General features: G+C 40.6%; 1 protein-coding gene across 1 annotated transcript in view; it reads left to right on the top strand.

Annotated features, from left to right (window-relative positions):
• The window catches only part of CLIC5 (chloride intracellular channel 5), a 68,459-nt gene extending 44,527 nt beyond the window's left edge, over window positions 1-23,932 (top strand). Inside the window, exons 2-6 of the mRNA XM_054291753.1 lie at window positions 395-504; window positions 845-970; window positions 2,327-2,433; window positions 21,350-21,531; window positions 23,765-23,932. Of these exons, the coding sequence (XP_054147728.1) occupies window positions 395-504; window positions 845-970; window positions 2,327-2,433; window positions 21,350-21,531; window positions 23,765-23,932 (693 nt within the window). The remainder of the gene's footprint in view (window positions 1-394; window positions 505-844; window positions 971-2,326; window positions 2,434-21,349; window positions 21,532-23,764) is intronic.
• The last annotated feature ends 1,260 nt before the right edge of the window (window positions 23,933-25,192 follow it).

The raw sequence follows: 25,192 nt of genomic DNA, 5'->3' as shown, positions 1-25,192 counted from the left end.
AGATATTGAACTGATATAAACTGCAGCCTACAGGCTTAAATAAAGCAGAAATCAGGTCCTGAGTGTGTTCATCCTGTCCATGAGACAGGCAGTCCTGTAGAAATGAGATTAGTTGAAAGAACACCCTGGATGTTGCTTGCCATCAGCAAGGGACACATCTCCTTAGGGATGTCCTGAGGAGAGGCTCCATGTTGCATTGTTGCATCCTTGAGCTTCTGACCAAGACTGAATCCTGCAATAACTCCATTCTTGTGTTGATGATAAACTGTATTAAATAACAAGCACTACTGGTTATTTTTAAAGTGCTCATTTTTCTTTCACCATCCAATTTTCCGTCTTGAGGGAGGTAAATGAGTAACAAATCTGAAATCCATTTTTCCTTTCCCCCTCCCAGGCTGGTATAGATGGAGAAAGCATTGGGAACTGCCCATTCTCCCAGCGTCTCTTCATGATCCTGTGGCTCAAAGGAGTTGTGTTCAATGTCACCACTGTTGATCTGAAAAGGTAAAAATTGTTCTGTTTAATTGAAAATAGGTGTATGGCCCAGTGTTTGCACTATAGAAAGACCCCTCCAAGTTATATCAGATTTTAATCTGGCTGAGAGAGCCTGTGGTGCACAACAAAATAGTTGGGATTCAGGTTTGGCTGTTGTTTTTATTTTTTTCTCACTTGTGGAATGTTTTTATATTAAACAGGGTGCTTGGGGTAGTTTCAAAGTCTTCCAACCACAAATTACTGGAGAGGGAAAAAAAAAAGGCAGACTGATTTTGTAGGAACTATAAATATCTGTGCAACTACCCGACCATAAAGATTAGTGATTTCACCACTTTTTCTCTGCTTGCAGAAAGCCAGCTGACCTGCACAATCTGGCTCCTGGGACCCACCCACCTTTCCTGACATTTAATGGAGAAGTCAAGACAGATGTTAACAAGATTGAGGAATTCTTGGAAGAGATTCTTGCACCTCCAAAGTGAGACCTTCGGATATTTTTTTCAGTCAATATTCCATTTCCTAGGAATGAAAGATGTCCTAAGAAGAGTTCCTAAAAAGCACTCCCTCCTACAACCTTTACTTACAGGAGTAATATTTATTTATGAAACTTGCTGGCTTCAGTGAGATGACTTCCATGTGTGAAGGTTACTTATGTGACTAATAACTGCAGAATGTTTTCTCTGTACACATTTCAGGATGCCCTTGTATGCAGAATTAAGGAGACCAGTACTAGAAAAAAATTGTAGGGATCTGGTGGCCACATTTTGCAAAGCTAAAAATAACTTGGAATAGATGCTGAGAATTGCCACACAAAATATCTGTGCCAGGAAAAGCATTTTACAGTGAAAAACCAGAGGTTTCTGAGCTGTATGGCGTGTTAGGAAGGTTGGAAAGGGAACAAATTACAGAGGACGAGAGGCTCGGGAGGCAGAAAAGTGCCCATTATTCTAGTCAAGAAATGACAAGAGCCCATAACTGGAAGTTATAACTGAACTAATTCAGGTTAGGAATAAGGCCCAGATTTTTTCAGTATGAAAAAGGTACCAATGAAAGGTTTAGATTTACCAGATATGGCTTACTAAGTCAAACATTTTGGACTTAATGCAAGGATAATGGAAAAAATAAATAGTTGGCTTGTGAGTTGGACCTTAGAATCTATGAATCCATCAAATTTGGCTTGGTTCCTTATGGAGCATTTTACCTCCAAGTGAATCAGCAGCTATAGGCCAGTCCTGAGGCAAGAGATCAGGCATTTAAATTTTCTACACGCTGCTCCAAGACCATTTTCTACATGCTGCTCCTACCAAGAAGTCAGTAGGAGTCATTAGTTTGTGTTTATCTTTCAAATCAATATATTCCTTTTCACCAAATATCTGTAAAAAGCAATGCAGAGACTGGAACATTTATGTTCTTTCACCTGGTTAATCCTGACACCCTTTGCTATTCCATCCTGGAGTACATTTTCAGAGTAGAGGATTAGACACGGCTGCCATTCATAATGGAGAGGTCTGGCTGCCAAACTCCCCTGCAACTTTCTGGAAATTTGTGTTTCCTTCTGATTTAAGGCTGATTTTGGATTGTGGTTACATAAAGCACGAGTGCAATTACCTTTGTATTGACACCATCCCTGTGTAACTCCCCACATGCCTGCCTCCACAGACAGATAACAGATAGGGTTAAGAGGGTCTTGCCAAGCTGTTGTTTTGAGATAATGAGTGTTAATTACAGTTCTTCACACAGGAGGTTTTTCTCTCTTCTTGTAAATTATATTTGTGGCCATGGCTGTGATGTTGGTAACAAGATGTTCCTCTCCCCACTGCTTTTGCCTGTTCAGGTACCCCAAGCTGGCTGCTAAGCACCGGGAATCAAACACTGCTGGAATCGATATCTTTTCCAAATTTTCTGCATACATCAAAAACACCAAGCAGCAGGATAATGCTGGTGAGTATGACCATTGCCAAATGTGCCAGGGAGTTTATGTGCTTAGAAGTGGAAGCATTTTGCCATTCTCTCATCCTTTTTTTTGTAAACTGTGTTCAGATGAACGCATCAGGCACTGCTGATGAACAGCTTGAGGTGGTTGGTTAGGTGGACTCAACTCACATGTCCCCAGCTGAATTAACTACATCTGTAGTAATAAATAAAAGAGCCTCAGAGTGTTGGGTAGCCTCTTTACCAACAGCCATGGCATGACTCCTGTCCATACAGCCATTTTCCTCACCAGAAGAGTATCCCTGACTGCTTACTGAAGAGACTGGTGGCCTGTGCTGCCTCCTCCTCTGCCCCAGCACTGCTTAGAGGAGCGTGTGTTGGCAGGACCCAAACCTGTGAGAGCAGCTCATGCTTTGTTAGATGTTGCCATCAGGCTCTTGGCACTCTTATCTTATGATTATGTTATGTTGTTATAGCTAATCTGCTCATATAAACCAAGTTACATTGAGACATTCCATATAAAATAATTAAAAGACAGAAGTGAATTTAAGAAATGTAATTGCACTCTGTAAGCACCAGATTTTCCTTCACATTTGTTTATGAAAAGAAAGAGTCCCCCAGAAGCCAGATGCCATTCATATTTATATGCATCCCACACTGTCTTCTTAATGAAATTGCTCTTCTCCTCCACATTCCTTTCCCCTCAGAGAGGCAAAGCTCCAGCTAGTCTGAGCTCCTGTTGCTCCATAAAGCTGTGGATTTACACATCCCTGTCCCTTGAGATGATCTAGTACAATATTTGCAGTCATTCACTGATGTACCTCCTCCCTTGTATTGCTGCTTTCACAGAGACATAAGGCAGGTTGAATACCATGGGCTTATATCATTCAGAAAACACCAAATTTTGCAGGTTCCATCTCTGCCACACACTTCATCTGTGCAATTATATTTCATTGCCTGGGGCTGACCAAAGAGATAAAAGAGGGTAAAAGATGATTTATGTCAGATAACAATCTCCTCTGTAATATTTTTTGTGTTGTTAACAGAAGGAAATAATTAAAGTGCTTCTCTTCTCAGTGATGCTAAAAACATTTTGTCTAATGCTAATGGGATGCTCAGCTAACCTTTATAGGGAGTTATAAAAGGAAGATAAATTAAGAATTAGACTAAATAGATGCAACAATGAAAGTAAAATATCCTGGCCATTTACAAGGAAGTTTTATGATCTGCTGGGCAACCATAAATCTTCAGCTGTGCTACCCCACATGCACAGTCCCAGTTCTTGCTTCTCTGTGGCTGCAATATTCAAATCCCTGGGCTCACAAGGGCTGGCATCTCCAGCCAGGAATAAATGGGTGTCCTAGAGGTGTCTGCATCTGGCCATAAGCAGAGCTGGAATTCAAGATACCCACTATGATGAGATAAGGAATCTAATAAGGAATCTAACCCCACAAAGCACTCACATTTTCAGAAGCTGCAGTATGAATAAAGAGAGCTTTCCCTAGTTCTGCATAACAGACTCTTAGTTTAGGTACTCTTGTAAATGACAATTAAGCACACCAAAGTTTTAGAGCCCGGAGCTGTTAAGCTGCAGGAGAGACATGATCTTTGCTCCCTGCAAACATCCTCACTCCATTTTTGTTACCTGGTTCCTGCTCCTGTCTTATCCAGACACTGCAGTCTCTGAATGTACTGATGTTCAACTTTCCTCTTTAAAGTAGAGAAAAACTTTTAGCTTAATTTTATTACAGCTGGAGTGCTGCACTGCAAGGAGAGTAAAGCAGACATGGGCAGAGTGGAACTGAATCTTTCTATCTATAACTATGTTCTTTCTGTCAATGAAGTGAGGTCCCTGGGACTGTCAGTGCAGACCTCAATTTCAGCAGAGTAATTGACTGTCAGTTTTCAAGGGCTAAGGAAGAATAGTTTCTCCCTAATCCCAGGGATGTTTTATTCACCTTCTGTCTGCTTCATCTGAACAACAGCAGTTTTTCTGAAGGCTGGTTTGGATGGAGGAGAATGAGTTAGTCAAAAAGTAGCTGTCTTACATTTCTTGAGCAGTAGAAAGACTGTGTGCAAAGAGGAAAGGAGAGCAACACTGTGTACGTATTTCCTAATGAACCTATTTATTTTTGATTTGTATTTCATAATTTTTTGTAAAATTGCAACACTGATTTAAAAGGGATCTGGGGCTCTAGTTCTCATCTGGTGCATATCATTTTACAGCATTATTTAAAATAATAGAATAGAATCAGAGTATCCCAAAAGAGCTGGAGTCTGGAAATCTGGAATCCAGAAAAGACCTTGAAATCATCAAGTCCAGCCTTTGATAATGACCTTGTCAAATAAACCATAGCAGTGAGTGCTACATCCAGTCACTTCTTGAATACTTCCAGGGATGGTGACTCCAGCACCTCCCTGGAAAGCCCATTCCAGTGCTTAACAAACCTCTCACTGACTAAATTCTTCTTGATGTCCAGCCTGGCCTTCCCCTAGTACAGCTTGAGGCTTTCTATTGAAGTAAATAGTTTATACATGGTATTAATATTATATTCTATTCAATTTATATGTTTAATAAATTTTGTACATTCATTTCTATGTATTGTAATATTATATTTGCATTACATTATACTCATATCATATCATATCATATCAATGTTTCCTATATAACAGCAGAAGTAGTTGTAGTTGTATATAGTTCTGTGACAAAAAACCACCACATTTTATAAACATAAAATATAATTACTTAGGTCAAGTCCCTTTCCCTGTCTCCACATGAGCAGGTGAGATCCAAAAAGAACAGAGATTGCTGCTTGTGGTTATCATAAATGTTTTCTGTAGCTCCCAGCTCTGAGATAAAGGTTATATGTGTCTCACAGTCATCCTCTGTATCTGTTCCAGCTGATTCCAGTGCTTGGGTTAATCTGGAAAGCCACACCAGTGACTGGAACATCAGTTGCACGTGATCAAAACACAAATAGAAGAAGAGTTGTTAGTGAATTAAAAATAGATTATAGAACCCAGAATGCTATATAAACAATAATTTTCATTTCTTTTAATTGGCAATAGAGGCTGGGAGGTGGGATGCAGGGGACAGGACAGCAAAGTGGCTGAAGCACCAAACATCAAGTTGTTTAAATTATGTTCTGTTAACTCAGGAGTCAGGGAAGTGAATTCAATAACGTGTGGAATATCAGGCTGGGAATTTGAGGCATCAGGCTGTCTCTGGCTGTGACAAGTGTGGGTTAGGTGTCATTGTGTGTGACCATTCCTTGTAGGGTCCTGGTTTAGGACAGGTCTCACAGTGTGTGCAACGTGAGCCCTCACCCCAGCCTGGGGCTGTTACAGCTCTGTGGAAAAGTTTCACTAAGTGGTTGGGATAATTAATGATATTTGTGCAGCATGAGGGTACTGGAAGTGAGAATTGGTGGGAATCTGATGCACACCAAAGAGAAGAACAAGCTGCTGTCCCTCTTAGCAGAGTTTGCAGCCAGGGCCGTGGAGAAGTGTCACAGTTCAGGTGATGCCGCTGCTGGCTGTGTCACTGTGGTATTTCCTGTCCTGGGACCACTGGCAAAATGGCACTGCATGCACAGCCTTTACATAGCTAAATGATTTTTTTTCCCCTGATAGTGGAAAAGTCAGTGAGGACAACAAGAGATTGGTAAATCCTTGTTTTCGTGTGTGTCTGAGTCCTTGTAGCTGGGTGAACAGATGCAAGGAGACATTTGTAGGTCTGTTCCTGAGATTGTGACACCCTCTGCTGGCAAATAAATGAATGTATAAAGCAGCTCTGCACAAGCAGCTGTACAATCAGGGCGGAAACATTCCCTTACCAAAACAAGGTTCTTTCTGTCAAGACAGTTTCCTTTTACAAATGTAACATTGTCAAAAGAGAAGTGTTTCATAGTAACCTATCAATTTTAACAAAGTTTTCATGGAAAAATTATATTTTTTCTGGATGAGTTAAATTTACTTTGAAGTTAAAATGCTTTAGCATTACAGAGAAAAATAGTGATTTTTTTTTTCTGGATTCATGCAGTACTTCATTAACCACACACAGTTATGTTTTATGCCTGGCACAGAAGCAGGTGATAACCTTCTCCTGTAAGTCTACATGGCAATATGTTATTGATTGTGATTCATTTACTTACCAAAGGTATTTGGCAGCAAGGCTGCCCTGATTTAATAGTTCCCTGAATTTCTGATTCTTTTTTTACATCTTTGTTTTCCTAACTTTTCTGTCTTGTAATATAAAAACGTTGAAAGTTTTGGAACAGGCTGGTGAGGGCTGTAAGCCCAGAAGCAAACATGCTCATGCCATATCAAAGTCCCACCACTTTTAAGCTTCTTGAAAGGGACGGAATTGATTCCAGATTCTCAGGATGTGGCAAGCTGTGTTTAAAGAAAGTGTGTGCATTTCTTATTTCAAGTCAGTTCAATCAGAACTTGATTCCTTCCACCCCCTGTGCCACTTGATAATTTTATAAAAGGCCTGTATGAGGGAGTCATCTCCCCATTGTGGGATTAGATCTGTGTTTCAGTAGCACCACTGGATTATTCTGGCTGTTGTCACCAGACTTCACCCCTTGTGCCTGAAGTGACAAAGGCTCATTCACGCATGGACAGGAGTCCTTGGGAGGGTTCAGTGCAGTCGTCTTGAAAATTATTTCCTGGATGCTCTTGCTCAAGTTTTCATGGCCAATCTGAGAGTTTTTGATTGTTAGTGATTGTTTAATATTGAGAAGGAAGTCTTGTCTGAGCACAGGAGAGTAAACTGAGGTCTTGTGTGTTTACTTTGGTTCCTCTGGTTGATGCTGAGCAAGTCACTCATGCTCTGTATGGTCACCAGGGAAGCAACAATTTATGTATTCATTGGAGGAGGATGAAATCTAATTAATTGGAATGCTGTGTACACAGTCAGCATCCTGCTTGTTATTTTTACTTGCGAGACTGTGTGCTGCAAACCAAGGGGACAACCTGGGGTAACCACCCATTAACTGTCCCGCCCAAAATTGTGAGTTCTTTGGCTCACAGAATGAGCCCTTTGATTTCATGTAGGAGTTTAAAAAGTTGTTCTTGAATTGAGTTCTTCGGGGGCACCAGCTCCAGTGTGGGTGGGCGCATTCATTAGTGGTACGGAAGGATATTTCACTGTAGGGCTCCTCAGAAGGCGCTGAGCTGGGAGACCACCAACATGATTTCGTGCAGAGGAATTTCCAGCAGTCTGACCAGAGGACTCTGCTTGTCTGGTTTGGATTTACATCAAGAGGCCAAAAATAAAAGCGCATTTAAATCATTAACTCACATGTGATTAAGTGCTGTTCACCTCTTTCAGTAGCTCCATCACACTTTGTGGTTTGGTGTGTGAGGTGGGAAATGTCTCTCTCAGTGCTCTGTGTGTGTACACGCGCAGCAGAAATGCACACACACATACAGGCCTGCAATTAAGGCTGCCCTACATCAGTTTTACACTGTGGAGTTACTCCAGCTAAGCAGAGGGTCAGACCCGTAGCATAGGTATGTGCACAAGCTGAATTGTGCACACTGATTCTTCCTAGAAGCCATCACATGCCTCTTGTCATAAGCAGAAAATCTGTTCACTCCAAACACAGCTTAGACTATTCACAGTAATACCAGACCCTCTGTGGCACCTGAGCCAGGGGCAGGAGCTCCTTGATGTGGTGGGCTAGCCTGGGACATCCTGACAAGCGTGGTGTGATCAGGCTCCAGCAGCAGGAGAGCAAAACATCTGTCCCCAGAGCATCTCCACCCATGGCGGGGAAGGACAGGGAGTCACCCCTCTACTTCCAGCCTGGCTTCTCTCAGCCAAAGGAGACATAATGCAGCTGTAACTGGGATATGGCTTCTCCTGAGTCTTTGGTCCTTCTGACCTGTTCCATGCCTGAAGGCTTCACCCTGTGCCCAGAAAAGTTCCTGGCAAAGCTGCTCTTGAGTTTGCTCTTGAGTTTAAAAATCTGTTTGAATGCTCTTGTACTGATGGAAAGTTTCCTGTAACAGGGATCTTGGATCAGACTCTAATTTGGGATCAACATTACGCTTTATGATTTTTGAGCAGATTTTCAAGGTGCCATAGAAATATATAGGTAAAAATATAAATATGTGTGTGATGTCTGTGTATCAACTTGCCATTACATTTTTTTATTCTTTCTCTTTAGTTGAAGAATTTCCATTTTCCTCTACAAACCCCACAATGGCCCAAGGCCCAGAACAAGCCACAGTTTGCCCTGTGGTGTGACAGTATCAAGTTTTCTCTGGCAGAGAAACAACCAGGAAGGACTAAAAAGAGCTCTTAAAATTGTTTTAGAGAGAAGGACTTGCTTAGTGATGGAACATGTCAGGATGACAGTTTTTCTAGTGGAAGGTGTCCCTGTCCCTGGCAGGGAGGTTGGAAATAGATGACTTTTAATGGCCCTTCCAACCCAGGCCATTCCATTATTCCATGCTGATTCCATGATTCTTTAATTTTGGCCTTTTGAAGCCCAAAAAAAAAAAAAAAAAAAAAAAGCTATTTCAGAACATTTTAAACAAGTTTTTATTACTCCCCCTGAACTGAATAACATTGGACTCATGGTAGCTAAAGTGCTTGGCTGCTTTACAAAACCATCCCTAATATAAAAAATACTCAGTCTTTAAAACATATGTAAAATAGCTTTTCTGAAACATTTGTGGCACATAAAGTACCAAATACATGTTGGTGAGTGTGATATAAAGCTTTTATTGCCATTCATTTGGGATGACCCACATAACTCACTCATGATATGCTAATAAAACTGTTCACTCTGTCTCCTTATAAAAACACACATATAAAGATCACTAAACTGTGGTGTAGCTTTGTGCTAACTTCTTAAGAAGTGCTGCAAGTTGCATTTATCACCTGTCCCAAATTGCCTTATCTGCTTTCTGCCCAGTAATCAAAGTGTAAAATGCCCAGGAACAGCAGTTTGCAAAATAAGTTTTCTTGAGAAATAACTTTGAAAGTTCTCAAAATGGTGCTGGCTGGAGGCCCAGAGCCATCAATATTCTGTCTAGTGCCAGTGACAACTTTAAGGACCAATATCTTTTTACCTGCCAAAACTGAGAACTGAAATGTTATGTCATTAAAAGGAAGAGGTTTTCAGTTTTCTAAAATGATATCACACCATCACATTAATATGAGAAATCTGTACCTTACACAGGAATATTTCTGAACTTTCCATCTTCTAATAGCTTGCTAATTGAGAAACAAAGTTTTCCTAGTGGAAATGTGTAAAACATTATTTTAAAACAATACAAAAGGAACATTTTATGTAAGTCCAGACGTGATCAGACTGCAGGCTCTCCAAGGCAGGGACTTGATATGCCTGGTTAACAGTCTTAGATGCAGCCATTTTGGGGATAGTAAATTTTTGCAATAAATTTACTAACAGACAAAATTTTCTGACATGTCTATGCTGAAGCAACTTTGAAGACAGAGCATACCATAGGGAGGAAGAGAGAGAGAGAGAAAAAAAGAAAGAATATATGTATTTATATAATTTAAAGTTATAGAACATGCTGCAGTCAACAAGGTTAATGACATGATGAAATTAAGGCACTTTCTCTAGCCTTTGCTGAGTCAGGGCCTGTATGCATGGCCAGGCCTAGAGTGAAACACTTGCAATGGGAGCAGCAGTTGGCAGCCACTCTCCTTTAAGAGAGAATTATTTCCCCTGTGTGTTGGAATATTCCTCCAAGTGCTGCTGGCTTTGCTGGGATGCTTTGTTCTGTTTCCCAGCCGAGCTCCCATCTCGCACACAGGAGCAGTAGCACAGCTGGAAGTGGATTGGATCAATCTGGCAGCAGCAGTCCTGGGAGGAATTAAGCGCCTTGCTGCTGGAATGGGAGGCCTAAATTACATTATTATTTAGAATTGAGTTTTAACTTCATTTCTCTATGGTTTTGCCCTGGTGGATAACTCCCTTTGTTGTGATAGACTTGGTGTATCTCAAGTGTGTTCCCCACAGCAAAGACCTAAATGAAGTTATGGCCTTGCTCAGTTCAAATCTTATATAACCAAATATTTGGGTTTAAACACCCAACTGGTCTTGATGTCCTGACAGGATTGTTCATAGGTTTACATTTAGCCATTGCAAGCTATCACATGGTAAATAGCCCAGTTACTGGCTCCTGCAAATCAGTTTGCAAAACTGTTGATGACTTCAAAGGGAAAAGAATTGGCCCAGAAAAACAGAAAAAATCTGTTTTTCCCTAAACAGATTTTTAAAGAATTTTTTTAGTTATTATTTTTTTAAAGCATGAAAATGTTCTTCATAAAATAACAGGGAAAAGAAGAATGAGATGTAAATGAAAATCAATGTTGCTACTTTATTATATATATCTTAAGTCATTGACTTTCAGCTTGAAAACACTGCTAGAAATGAGGTCACAAAATGGGAATTAGAGAAATAATTCTTGTAAAAATATCCTGGGTTTTGTGATTGCAGAAAAAGGTAATCCGAATTTCATGAACTTTGAGGCCAGAAGAATCTTTCTGTTATTAACTATTATTTCCTACAAATCACATCCTCCCAATGAGTTTTGCCCATTGAGCAAATATGTTAATGTTCTATCCTTAAAAGGATTTGGTTTGATTGAGCAGACAACAGGAGAAACTGAAGTGTCCTTGGTACACTGAAGTGTCTTTGGTCTTTGAGGCTTTTTTCCAGTCCTTGTCTTACTGTTTTCCCTTGACCTTGTGCTGGAATTCCCAGTGCCTTTTTCCTTTTTTTAATTGCGGACACCAGAACTGGGAAAGATGTTTTTAATATTTGCCACAACAGCTCAGTTGCAACAGAGGCAATGTGACCTCCCTACTAATTCTTGGATTGTTTTCATACATCCAGACTTAATTATAACTGATTTTGCTTCTGCTCCTTTCAGGGAGGTTGAGGCATAATCATGATGATCCCTAAGTCATTTCAAGGGGCTTGAAACAAAAAAATCTCAAAAGCAGAGAAACAATGGGAAAGAATTAAGACGTGACTCATTTGTAAATCTCATAGTCTCATGGCCTTTTCTGTCTCAGTAACAATTTTTGAACACAAAAATTCTGGAAAATTGAACACAGAAAATTCTGAAAATAATAAATCTATTTGAGGTTTTTCCAAGTGAACGAAAGGATTTGGAAACTTAATAGCTTTAACTTAAAATTGAACTTAAAATTTCATCCTCAGGTGCTGCTAGCTAGGCATTGCTTTGTCTCCTTCTCATGTATTTTCACTGATGCTGGAATTAAAAAACAGTTGAAAACAGTGGAATGCAATTGGGATTATCCTGGTGTAAACAGAAGCAGACTTTATTCTTCTACATGCCTGGAATTGGAAGAAATTAGTTTCGAAGATTCAAACACCAACAGCCTGTACAGGAAGAAATTCCTTCACTTAAGTCTTGTAACACAAGGGGTCCCCAGAGCACTGCTGCTGAAGCCCAGCTACACTCAGTACCAGAATCTCACTTTTCTCTTACTTGAACACAGATACATGAAGTTAGTTTTCCTTTGTTAGTCCCAGAATCATCTTATTTGCTCTTCAGTAGTAAAACAAAAGTTTAAACTATGAGTGAACAACTTAAAAATTGAGACAGCGGTAGGATGACCTCATACTATAAAATAATGTTTGTTTAAAATCTGCAGGGCTTAATTGTATTTTATTTTATTTTTCCAAATTCCTGATGCAAATCAGCTGCTGCTGTCTGCAGTTGCTTTAGGGACACCTGCACAAGACTAACATGGCAGAGGTCAGGATGAGGCCCTTGGGGACGTGCCCTAGAAATGATTCTTGTCACTTACGTGCTGCTGCAGGGTCACGATGATTTGTGAAATGCGAGTTTGGTGCTGTTCTTCCTGGGGCACTTGTAGGCCAGTAGTTTTACATTCACTTGCTTCCTGCCCTCAGGGTCACTGGGACTCCTCAGAGACTTGAGAATGAAGCTTTTCTTTGGTGTCATTTGAACACCTGGCTTTTCTTCTTAAAAAACAGCATTTGATGGTGCTCTGACAGCATTCTTCATGATAATGTTACAAGTATTGCATTTATTGCTTGCCTCCATTGTAACAATGGATAAAAAAAGGGAGGGAGGAAATCTGAGTTTTCAGTAAAAAAATAGAAATAAGTGAAAACAGTCTTTCTAGATGCTTGAAAAACATGTCTAATTTACTATTTAAGGTATTATTGATTCACCTGCTTTGCTAGCTTTAATTTGAGAATAGGACAGATGGTATCACAAAAATAGAAAGATGCCAAGATGCCTCTTCTTTTTGTTATATTTACTGTTTATCACATATAACCTGAAACATATTTCCACAGCTGGTGAATTACTGCTTTACTAATGTAAAGTTTATGGCCAAAGAGTATTTTTATTTTTATATTGTATATAAGGAGGTGGCAAAGCAAATTATTAAATTGTTTTTACAAGGCCGTATAGAAAACTTGAGAAGAAGAGACTCAAGACTCCTAAATCCAAGTAACCTCTTAATCCTTGGATCATTGTTCTCTGACTTAAGAAAAGGTAGCTGGGAATTGAACTTTCAGTCTTTCTCGTTCCTTCTATACAGGTTTTGAGACATGTCTGTCAAAATACCCCAAAACTTCTTGGGTGAAGCTCTAATCAATCAATCAATCAATCAATCAATCAATCAATCCACATCATCAGTCTGTAGATGGGGTGAGAAAGGAAGAGAGATGATAAGGGTGGGATCATCTCACCTAAATCTGTCTAAAAGTTATATATTAGTAATTCAAAAGTCCTGGCTTATTTCTGATTGATGGAGTGAGACATTTCTAAAGGGCATTTTGATTTTTTCTTAAAATATGAGTCTAAAGTTGGGAGAATTTCCTTTGGAGGTGCCTTTCTCTCATTGCCACTTATAAGGGATACTTGAACAATTAGGTCAGACTAATTACCTAGCAATTAGAACTCAGCCAAGGGGAATCTTACCCATAAGCAAATCAACAGATTTTTGATGTGTCCAGGTTTCTGAGGGTGCTTGGGGTATCCCTCAGTTGTGTCAGCTCCATGTTCCTCTGAGTTGTGGAGGAAGTGTTCCTGGTGCTTAGCACCTCCACTTCTGTCACTGCAATTACACGGACCAACATATATGTGCCTGCATGTATGGAAAGTGTGTCCCTGTTTATGCCTGGCTCAGACAGTGTCTGAAAGGTGTTTTAGGACCAGAGTTGTGGGGCTGTTTCCATATGTGCCCCTGTGTTTTTGTGACTCACCCCATTCCTGGTGTTTGCTCACCCCAGCACTGACTGGGAGTAAAAAACCCCTTTTCAAGTCCCAGCTCTGACTTGTCTGGAGGATGAACATAAGCCTCTGTCCCCTAAAAGAACCCCAAACCAGGAAAAAGTGGATTTGAGGACTAAGAGACACTAATTTATTTCTCTTCTGTGTGCACAAGGTATTTGTTGATTCATTAAGTGGGCAGAGACAGAGATCACGGCTTTTTCACAAGGCTGTGTGGGCATTCACCTTTATTGTGGGAACATGCACAAGTCTCTTTTCCAGTGAATATTGAATTATTTATCTGGAGTGGAACATCTTTAATAGGAGAGCTGAATCACCCCAGAAACTCCCTTTGGCCCAGACTTAGGCATCTAAATGCCTTGGATGCATGGGAGCACACAACCTTCGCCCTCCTCTGCATTTCCAATGGCTCTCTCAGTGACCTCCCACTCATTTGCTGCTCAGAGCTGGGGATTTTATGAGGCAGAAACATGCCTGGAAAGGATGCTGCAATGCTCAAATGGGCAATGTATTTACCCTGTGGGAGTAAACCCTAATATTTAAGTAACTTTAAAAAAAATTGGAGGTATTATCCTAGATCACTTGGGTGAACTGCGAAATTATATTCAAAGGAATATAGGATTCATCTCGCCTGACTTCACCTCCCTGAAAGTGAGGTGTCTAGTCTGAGCTAGTCCTTTAGGTTTCATCTGTAATTGATGCAGCAAGGAGGGCATGTGTGCAGTGAGTCACAGGGCTCTGAATCAGGTGTCTCAGGCAGCTGGATGGAATTACCCTCTGGAGATGCTCAGTCCCTCTGAGCAGAGAGGGAGCCTACAGAACCAGCTTAAATGGCTGAACAGGAGAAGTCAAGACAGCACTCAGATCTCGAGGGTTTTATTGAAATCCCAGGGGGGAAGGTAAACTGTTCAATATGGAGTACAGAGTCATGTCTATTGCAGTCACAACTCCTCCATGGAGAAGAATTAATCTATACAGATTAAAGTTACAATACTCTGTTGAGCCAGCCTGGGGAAAAAAAAAAAAACCAAAACAAAAAAAGGGCAGGATGGAGAAAAAAGAGAGTGAAAATATGGATCCTTTGTTTTTAATCAGACTGTCAGACTAGTGGAATGATATTATTTTCTTACCTAAATTGCTGTTTCTTAGCCTGTTCCTTTCTCCTACCAGAAAACAGTATTGGGTCTCATATAATATCAAACTGTGAATCTGGAAGTGATCAGGAAAGGTGGTTTGTTTTTTTAAAGGAAAAATAAATCTCAGATGGTTTGATTGAGACTGTGAATATTTATGCACTGTTCCCCCTTTTCCCTCATTGGTATTTCACCAAGTTCATTTGTGTGTGTTACAGGATAAATCTTACAGGAGGGCAGTGGAAGAAAGCAGTAAAAAGGGAAAACATCAATCAGTGATCCAGGGTAGCAGCAGGAATTGTTCATTTTTGTACATGGATCACAGTTTGTTGTACTTGCCTGGGCTTGACAATTAGGAACCTTGCAGTTGTGCTGCGATCAGCCTCAGATAATTTCAGATGTTGGCTACAAAAGACAAGATGTTGCTGGGCTTCAATCACTTTGAAGCCTTTTTGTCACAGGAATAATCACTTAGAAAGAGGACCTCATATATTTGTCCTTGACTTGGAGAAAATGTTTTGTGACAAAAGGTTTATTTAATAAAAATGCCATGGGTGGTGTGAGTAACCTGATTTATTGGCAAATGTGGGTGGAATTTTGTGAATAATAACTTGCTTTGGAAAGTAAAAGTATTTTCTGTTAAACTGTTTGAAACAGAAGGTTATTCTCCTTTTAATTTGGAAATGATATGTTAATTTTGAAGATTGTCACCATTTAAAAAGTGATGCAAAAATTATTGGATGTCTAGGCAAGACTTACTTAACCAACCATCCCCAAACATGTTTTGTTCCTTGTTTTCATGTTTATTTAGAAATCTTGCTCTTTTTTTTGCTTAAAGTTTGTTTAAAAAACTATTTTTGCTCTCTTTTCACATAAATCAAATAGTTTTTATGTTCAGTTTGCTTAAAAATCTATTGTTCTTCGTACTCTGATTGTGCCCTCTATGCTTTGAATCTTTTTCCATAATAACTATCACGTGAAATCCTTACCTGCAAGAGGTTCCACACAAGCACATAAAAAAGGAGTCATCTCACTTCATTTTAGCTATTTTAAATTTAGGTAGTCAGTCTGCCTGTGAGAGAGAGTGAGAGAGACAGAGAAAGTGAGATTGAGGCTTCTCTGGTGGTAATTCAGCTTTTCCTAGGCTACTATTTTAAGATGGAATGATTTGCCTTCCAGTGGCTCGTTCAGGCCACAGAGATTGGTGTTTATGTGCTTTGTCTGCTTTGCTGTTTCTCCTTGTCCCAACATTAAACAAGGAAGGAAATATTTGGAGTTCAAGGAAGGGGAAAAAGAGTCCTTGCCCGACCTCTGCAAATGCTGTGGGTGTGGGCAGTCTGAATCAATTCTACTTTTTCCAAACCATTTTTCTTTTACTACTTTCGAGTTACTTTCCATTTTGCTTCAGCCTTATTTGACCCACAGAAAACAGAGATGGAAACAACGGATGACGCTGGGAGTTTTATGGCTGGTGTTATTTCAGGGGTCAGATTAACAGATTAAAATAGTCTCTTTTGGCTTTAAAAGCTTCTGGAGAAATCCTAATCCCACTGAAGTCAACAGCAAAACTTCCATGAGCTTCACGATGGCCAAAATTTCACCCTGAGTACCTATTAATGAATCTTTGTCATCTGGCCCTCTCCTTGACTTGCAGGATTGCTCCATGCATTACATTTTCCAATGTTTTGTTCAGATGTAGTATAAGTACTTCAAGGCACAAGGGTTTCTCTCCATCCCCTGGAAATAGTTGCACAGACTAATAGTTTAAGGAAGTTTTTGCTTGAAGAATTGAATAACAGAGCCAAAGTCTGTTCTTGGTTGAACTGGAGTAAATATGGAATAGCTTGTTGACAATGCAGTTACTCCTCTTTTATGTCAGTGTAACTGAGAGCACAGTTTTGCCCAGTATTAACTTTTGTTACATTATTTGTATTTCTGTGCATGTCAGAATTTGTTAATCTCATTGTTCAACATCAAGTAACCTTCTGCTGAAAACAGAACGTCAATGTGAATTAGGTATCATCAGCTAAATTGAACCTCACCCTGTGCATTTGACAGATGGTAATACATTCATTAAGTGTTCTGTGGTTGCTTTGAGGTTGGAAAGTGCTATTTTTCTGGCTTCTAACTCAGAATTCTTAAGTAAAGTTGTTTAAAATCCTAGTTTTGAAGGGAGAAGAAAAATCACAAAAAGCTCATGAAGGTTTTTTTATTAATATTATTGTTTATTATTGGTGGGATGACAGGGCAGGACTGTCATTGCTAGAAGTTGTCTTTGGCTGCATAAGTAGCCCAGAATGAAGTAGAGAAGGCTGAGAGAGATGGTTCCACCATGGATCTTGTCTATACATGGGTGGAATTTCTTGGAATTCGAGGTTATATTAAATATATCCCAGCAAAGGCAATATGATGCTTGTGCCTTTGTGCTTGGTGATTCCACTGTGCAGAGAAATGGTTTCCAGGAGTTCAGACATTTCGGCTGTAGCATGGATAAGCTGATGACAGGGCTCCTCTCTCAGAGCTGATCACATTTGGGATCTCTGAGGTCCTTCTGAAAGTCTGCAGGGTGGGGAAGCAGTTGGAGGTAGAAGTTTCAAAAGCAGCACAGAGCCACATACTCAGGCCTGGCTCTACTTGGTGTTGTAATGTTGAATTCTCCACCCTGACATTACCAAGACAATGCAGGGATGTAATTAGACACTTCAGGAGAAGTTCTCCCACAGCTCATTTAGGGGTCACCAAAACCAAGTGTAGAAGAGAAAACTCCACTGAACAGAGAGGAAGCTCTCAGGGTGTTTAATTCAAACCTATTCTTTTAATTTTACTCACTTTGGGGAAGATTAATCCCACCCATTAGCTGTTATCAGTAAAGCTATTTAGTTCTTTAATGATGTTTCCCAGAGGACAAGTTGCCAAGGGAATTAGGTGCTCAGCCACTTCTGAAATTCACTGTGGGTGGTACCCTCACAAATGGGGAATTAGGAACCTTTTAGATCTTCACATCTTTTTAAATGTCTTCATCCAGTCTGGTGCTGACTGGTGTTCACATGGCTCCTGCCTTGGTGAGTGCATCCTCTCCCCTGTGCTCTCAGTGGAGACAATGCAGAGAGTCACCCAGATTTTCATGAAATAGCCACAGTATGGGAAGTTTGGGATTAAGTCCAAGTTTAAGGAATTAATCCAAGCTGAGTTTGGTCAGTAATGTGAACCCAGACAGTTCTTTCCTCAGGAAAGAGTTCCAGAGCTGTAGGCTACTCTGAAGAGGTCATTTCCTGGTCTCCATTCACAATTTTTCACCTTTCAAATAATGCATAAATATCTACCAGGCAAGAGAGAAAATTAGATTCTCTTACACATCCTCCCACTTTGAGTGGGGATTTCCCTGAGTTCCTTCTCAAGGAACATAAGATAGATCTGAATGTGTTAGGGCACCTAGAAAGTAGGATTTGCAACATGGATATTTGAATATGGATTTCAAAAATGCCTTGGAAATCATCAACAGGGTTTAAAAATCTGACCCCATGCACCTAAAATCCATTTGATGTGGCAATTTATGGATTTTAATTCTCTTAGTTTTTCAAAATTTTTTCACTATTTAATTGGAAGGAGAGCAGTTATCTCTTATTCACTATTTTTCTATTTTCCAGATTGTTGTGAGAACTTTACTAGGATCTAAGATATAGTTTACTAAGAAGAGTTTTGATTAAAAAAATGGGGTCATTGGTGTCACAAGCAGTTGTTCAGTTTTTGCCTATCAGGATATAAGAAGGTCCTGACTCTGTGGTGATTTCAATGTGAGGTGTCAGCATCCTGTGGGCTCCAGCAGAGCCTGTGAATTGGGTCACAGATGTATTGAGCCCTGTACATACACACTTATTTCTGGCCTAAAGCTGCTGCATGCAAGAGCCAACTATGAATTCAGACAGTTGTTTTTCTTGCTGTCACAAACAGGCTGCACTCCAGGCATTGTTTTTGGGACAGCCATGACGCACTTTGATAGAGCAATGAGAGCAAAAAAAACCCCAAAACCTAATAAATTTCAGAAGAGTTACATAAACACACCTCACCTGCTGCTGTCTCTGTGCACACACCTGACTGACCCTGTGGGCTAGCACAAAACATCAAACATCCTCCTGACACTGGAATATTGCTCAGGTGACTTGGAGAACCAACAACCCTACTGGGTGAAGGGAATACTGGAAAGTGGTCAGTGTTGAACCAGTTCTCTAAAACCCAGATGAACGAAACTGAATGAAATCACAGTAATTTCAGTCCACTGTCTCTACATGAATACTGTAAGAAGACACAGTTTGAGGCTGACCAAGAGAAGCAGAACTGTCTATTCTCAACAGGTGTTACAGGTCAAACCAAAAAGAAATTGCTAAATCCTTTGAGTGCTGCCACACTCCACAGTTCCTATCCTCCTGTGGAAGTTGTGAGGCAGGACAGCTGCAGGCAATTAAAGGCAGCACTGCCAGCATCTGACAGCAGAATGTCAGTGTCAAAATTCAATTTGAATTGATTAAATGAACGATGGCAACACTTTTGTTTTATGCATGGCAGCACTTCAGTCGCTTTAGATGCTCTGCTTTCAGAAATAAAATTCCTTCCCTCCCTGCTATGTTTGTGGGGGTGTTTTCAGTTGGATTGCAGTAATTTCTCCAGTCAATCAATTAAGCCAGGGTTTGCCACTGTGTCTCAGAGTCAGCCACAAAAGAGCTGGTATGGTTCCCTGGTACTGGGCCAAGAGACTTCAGTGAGAGCAAGGCATCAAGTGGCTTAATCTGACTTCCACTGCTGGCACACGTTTAATGGATGTTAGGGCAGCAAGGAAATCATGTTCTGTGGTGTTCAGCTCCTGCTCTCTCAGTAGCCCTGGACGTGCTGCCTTTCTGCTTTTGGCACAGGGGCAGCTGACAGCAGAGCCTGTGGTTACCTGTGCCAGCAAGGCTCGCTGTGAAGGGTGATTGCTGCAGCCCTTTCGAGTGCCTCTTGTAGTCCATAAATATTTAGGACCATAGAATTGTGGAAGGTTTGGGTTGGAAAAGACCTTAAAAACCATCACCACAGCAAACCCCCTGCTGTGGACACCTCCCACTGTCCCAGGTTGCTCCAAGCCCTGACCTTGAACACTGCCAGGGGTGGGGCCACAGCTTCTCTGGGCAACCATTAAGACTTTCTTGCATATAATTTACCAAATTTCCTCTCTTTCAGTTTGAACCCATTGGTCCTTGTACTTATGTCCATAGGCCCTGTAGTGCTATACCACCTGAGTAACTCTCCCCTAAGTTCAGTGGCAGTAAGTTACTCAGAGATATAAGATTTTACAGTATTATGCCATTAATAATGACTCCAGGCCACATCTGCAGCAAGTATAAATCACTGCAGGTAATTTTCACCAGCTAAAATTCTGGCCTTAAGCCCATGAGTCATGTTGTTATTTTTTCACATTGTAAATTCTTGCTGTTTCTTATTTATGTTGCTTTAGCACTTTGGGGCACTTGTGGGGGACCAGGACTCCATCATGCTTTTCACCCTTCAGACAGAAACACGAAAGACCCTTCTTTGCCCCCAGTGTTTGCAGTTTGAATAATGCACAAACCTGCACAGAGTCATCCAGCTTTTTGTAAGTGGAAATTGCACTTGCAATTGCAAGCAAGCTTTTCTATTGTCCTGACAGTGAAGCATAAAAACACAAATTCCTTGCCTGGGTGAAAAATTTGTACTCTGGCGAAGAGGTCTAGATGACATTTGAATATTGGAATTAGTTGGAGCCAGCAGCAGTGTGGGACATGATCTTCAGTAACTGAACTGAGAGGTCTGGAGTCTCCTCTCCATTGCAAGACTATTTGAGATCTCTCAAAAAGAGCATTTGCACCCAAGCTGAACTACAGTTAAATGGGAATTTTAACACTGGCTAATATCTCATCTCATTTGTAGCATATCTTTCAGCTCTATGGGGCTCTGGTTAGCATCTTTGGAATTACTGCTATTGCCTTTAATTACTCTGCAAGGGTGTTGAAAGAAGTAAAATTAAGACTTGATAGAGCTGAAGTAATGCTAGAAAATTCTGCTTCATTGCAGTCCTATGCAGCTGGTTAGAAAAATGAAGGAGCAGTGTACAGGGCTCCCGTTCCTGTGAGATGGCTTTCAACAGACCGGAAGAGTATCATAGGCAATATGTGTTTTTTTGGTATATCATCTTGTCAAGCTGTTTTTTCCTTCTGTGATCTCTTCCACTGCTTTTTGTTGTTTGTTAGGAGAAGACTTGGTACAGCAAGGTCCCTGTGTCCCTTTTCCCACTGCAGGATGAGCTTTATGCAGATGTACTTTGCTGGGCTACTTTGCCATTGGATTGTGTTGGCCTTGGAGCACAAATTAACAACGAATAAATTGTTTCTTGGCTTTTTTTTTCTAAAGACTACCATAGCCACTGATAATAAGAATTTCTAAACAATTCTTATCCTGCCCTAATCACTTATTGTTTGCTTTTTTTGGCAAAGCACTTGAAAGGGGCTTAGTGAAGGCTCTGAAGAAGCTGGATGACTACCTGAGAACTCCCCTGCCAGAGGAGATTGATGCAGACAGCACTGAAGAGGAAAAAGTGTCTAAACGCAAGTTTCTGGATGGAGATGACCTGACACTTGCTGACTGCAACCTTCTGCCCAAACTCCATGTTGTGAAGGTAAAAGATGTCATGAGATGGTCAAGGAAGCCTTATCTGATGTGATGTGCCTTGCTCTGACAGCTGAGTGCCACAGCCGAGGTTTTTGTACTCTCTGTATTTCAGCAGAGTTCTTAAGGCCTAGAAGAGCAGTTTGAAACACAGTTCTGCTCTTCAGTGTTTCCTACAGGTTAAATAAAGGAACCTTATACTTAGTTCGTGGGAAAACTGTCCCATCACTTATTAGTGGTGAAGACAGTACTAAGTTCTAGATGTCTTGTCTCTGTATTTTTACCTGCTGCAAGTTTTGTATTAATTAGTTCCTAATGCCCTTAAGAAACATGTCAAAACTTTAGTCAGTTCCCACCCATTTGTAACTTAAGAGCAGCAGTCCATCTCTTTGTGGAATTTTTATTCCATCTGGAATTTCACACAGAGAAGTTAACAAATCAAAGTCATTGCCAAGGTCCAGGATTTCAGATGTACTATGGTTGCTGGTATAGTGCAAATCATGTACATCATCTTGACTTCTAAATGTTGCATTTATTTAATTTATCAGATGACATGTTGCTTTAGAATAACGCAAGTACCTGGCAGACCTTGGCAAGTGAGTGAGCAAGGAATTAAAGCCAAGTCATGCATCTAATTTGGCTCTGTGAGCCAAAACATAAACTGAGCCTGGGAGCTGACTGCACACATGCAAAAAGAAAAAAAAAATATTAAAAAAGCACATAAGTCACCAGGTGAGAAATGTGATAATATCCTCACAGGTTTAGTGCTTATTCTGGCTTGTCTTCATTGGCAACGTTGGAGTCAGACAATGCAAAATGAATGTGTGGCCCCTCACTGGTTCTTGTCTCCTAGGGATGAAATGAAAGATGTAAAAAGAGAATTAAAATTTTTCTCAGACAAGCGTAGCCATAGGTTATTGCCTGAAAAGCATTTAACAGATAGAAGAAAGGGGTGAACTATTTTTTCATTTGATGGAAGATGTGTGCTGGAAGTTTTGAAAATGTTGACTTAAGTTGCCCAGCAGGTTTTATCTTCTCCATATGCGTGTGAAGCATCAGGGAAGGCAAGAATGCTTAATTAAATGCAGTTTAGGACAGGCTTTGGACTTGCTTATACCAAGTAATAGAAACAAATCACAGTTGTTTCTGAGAACATGACTGTCCTAAGAAATCTGAGATGGAGAACAGCTCTACCATGTGCTTTTAAAATAAAGGGGAACTCTGTGGCACATATGTGTGTAATTTATGCCCAGGAACAATTTTATACTGTCAGAAAAATTAGAGATTGGAAGCACTCATTAAATTAGCTAATCCATCCTTTCCTATCAGATAGTTCACTCTGCCACCACAAGCTTATTCTATATGGTATATTCCTGCAGGGAAACTGAAATATCCCAATCCAGCAAGGTACTTAACCAACCAACTAGCTTTAAGTGCAGATTAATCCCATTTACTTCAATGGGACTGTACAGGTGCTTAAAATTAAGTATGCACTTAACTATTTTCCTGAATAAGGGCCTAAGTGTTTTTAGAAATGGAAAATTTGCCTTGATAGACAATTTCCTAGTCTAACAAGTCTTGAAATAACCATTTTCTCCCTCAGTTTATCCCAATGCTCCTGTTTCTAATATATGCTAAATCATCTTGGTTTCCTAATCATGGTACCCATACCACCCTGAATTTTTCCTTTTCATGAATATGGATCCAGCCTTCCAACAGCTGTAGGTGGTTATGTCCTCTGACACCATTTACCAGGAAAATATATTACATACATTAAAATATAATACCATATATATATAAAATAATGTTAAATATAATAATTAATATGAAAATATGTTATAATCATTACTAATGCCTTTCTCTTAAATCTGTCTTGCTCTTGATGATTCAGCCCCTTCTTATGTGGTGTCTCAGCTTTAAGTGATGTACTTAAGACTTGTGAAAAAAAAAAACCCCAAAACCCCAATATGATAAAATCAAGGAACTTCAAGTACCATAAAAGTTGAAATTTGGTAACAGTAGCCAGGTTGTAGCTTTAGAGTATCCTTAGGCCAAGCAGCAGCCTTGCAAGATATGGGACAAGCAGCAGCACTTCTAAGCCTTTTCTGTGATAAATCCCTGGTTCTCCAAACATTCCTCTCATTTGCTCTTAATTATATGACAGAAGAGACCAAGAAGCTCCCTGAGAAGGAGATGCATCCCCTGTGAGATGGGTTTTTTCAGGTGTTTTATCTTTGCTTTAGATTGTTGCAAAGAAATACCGCAACTTCGAGTTCCCGGCGGAGATGACGGGGCTGTGGCGGTACCTGAAGAACGCGTACAGCAGGGATGAGTTCACCAACACCTGTGCAGCAGACAAAGAAATCGAGCAAGCCTACGCAGATGTGGCCAAGAGGCTCAGCAAGTCCTAACTGCCCCCAGCCATGGCTCAGTATCCCCTTTTACAGACTCTGCTCCTTGTTGCCTTAAGATGTACTTTATCGTTCTGCTGACTGGTTGGCATCCTGGTGACTTCACTTGTTCCAAGTCTATTGGGCAGGGACAAATCTGCCTCTCCCTGGGGAAAAGGGAAGGCAGCTGTATGGGGTGGGGGGGGTAATGGGGATGGGAATGGACACCCTTTGAAGTCAAACCCAAGATCTGGCTCAACTAGTATTATTTGCAATCAGTATTGGAAATGAGTCCGCTTGACTAGTCCCTTGTTCTGTGTTGGGGGTACATCATGACCTGCATCCTTTAGAGTTTTAAAAATAGCTGAAATTTCAGGTAAGAGAGTTAGGAACGCATAGAACTTGGTGGTTTATCTAGATTATGGTTCTTCTCTAGATTATTTCAAGGAGGCTTTTTCCTTCAGTTCCATTAAGATCCTTGAGGCAAGAACAAAATTTAGGAGAGAGAGAGGGGAAAAATAGGAGTTTGACCCTAAAGCAGAAATGCTCTTAGCAGTTATATTTAAATAAACTCTCTGAATGCATCTTCTGTCTTAGCAGGCCCAGGAGTTTATAGGGTATTTATTTTTAACTTGGCGCAAGAGGGGGAAGCCTGAGTGAATATGTCAGACTTGCAGATGCTACTCTGCATAAAATTTGCATGGTGTTGTTGGATCTGAATGTTTAAAGCAAGAGAATGAAAGAGCAATTGAGCAGGCAGCCCTTGGAAGAGCAGGGCCTGTGCCAAAATGCCCAGTGGATCTGCTGGTTGGTAGAGACAGACAGACACAGCAATACCAGGGGCAGCAGATTGACTCCAGCACCCACAGAGGGAATTGGCACAGCAAACCAAACCACGCAGGATATTGTCATCTTGGCTCTATGGTTGCCAGCTCCTCTATAATTGCTATCTTGGGAAGCTTGGATCAGCAGTGGGAAGCTGTTGCTGCGCTCAGATCCCAGGCAGGGGAAGCGCTTTCGTTGCCTTGGGCTCCAGATGGGTCACTTGCAAGTGCTCAGCATCTCACCCCAGGAGGAGTTTGCTGTGAGAGCCTCAGAGAGGGCAGGCTGGCACAGTGAGAGGCATCTTTCCAGCCAGGGATTCAGCAAGTGTCCTTGCAGAAATCCATGCATGGTGCGTCAATCCCACTCATCCAGGCCTGACCCATCCAGGTTCCACAATTCTGAATTAGGCATTTTTTCCTAAAAGAGATTATTTTGCTCTGTCTGCAGTGCCTGCCT

The sequence above is a fragment of the Melozone crissalis genome, unplaced genomic scaffold, assembly GCF_028551555.1.
Source record: "Melozone crissalis strain CALT ecotype California unplaced genomic scaffold, PUWL_Pcris_2 ptg000106l_1, whole genome shotgun sequence".
NCBI lineage: Eukaryota > Metazoa > Chordata > Aves > Passeriformes > Passerellidae > Melozone > Melozone crissalis.
This window is presented reverse-complemented; position numbering and strand designations above follow the sequence as displayed.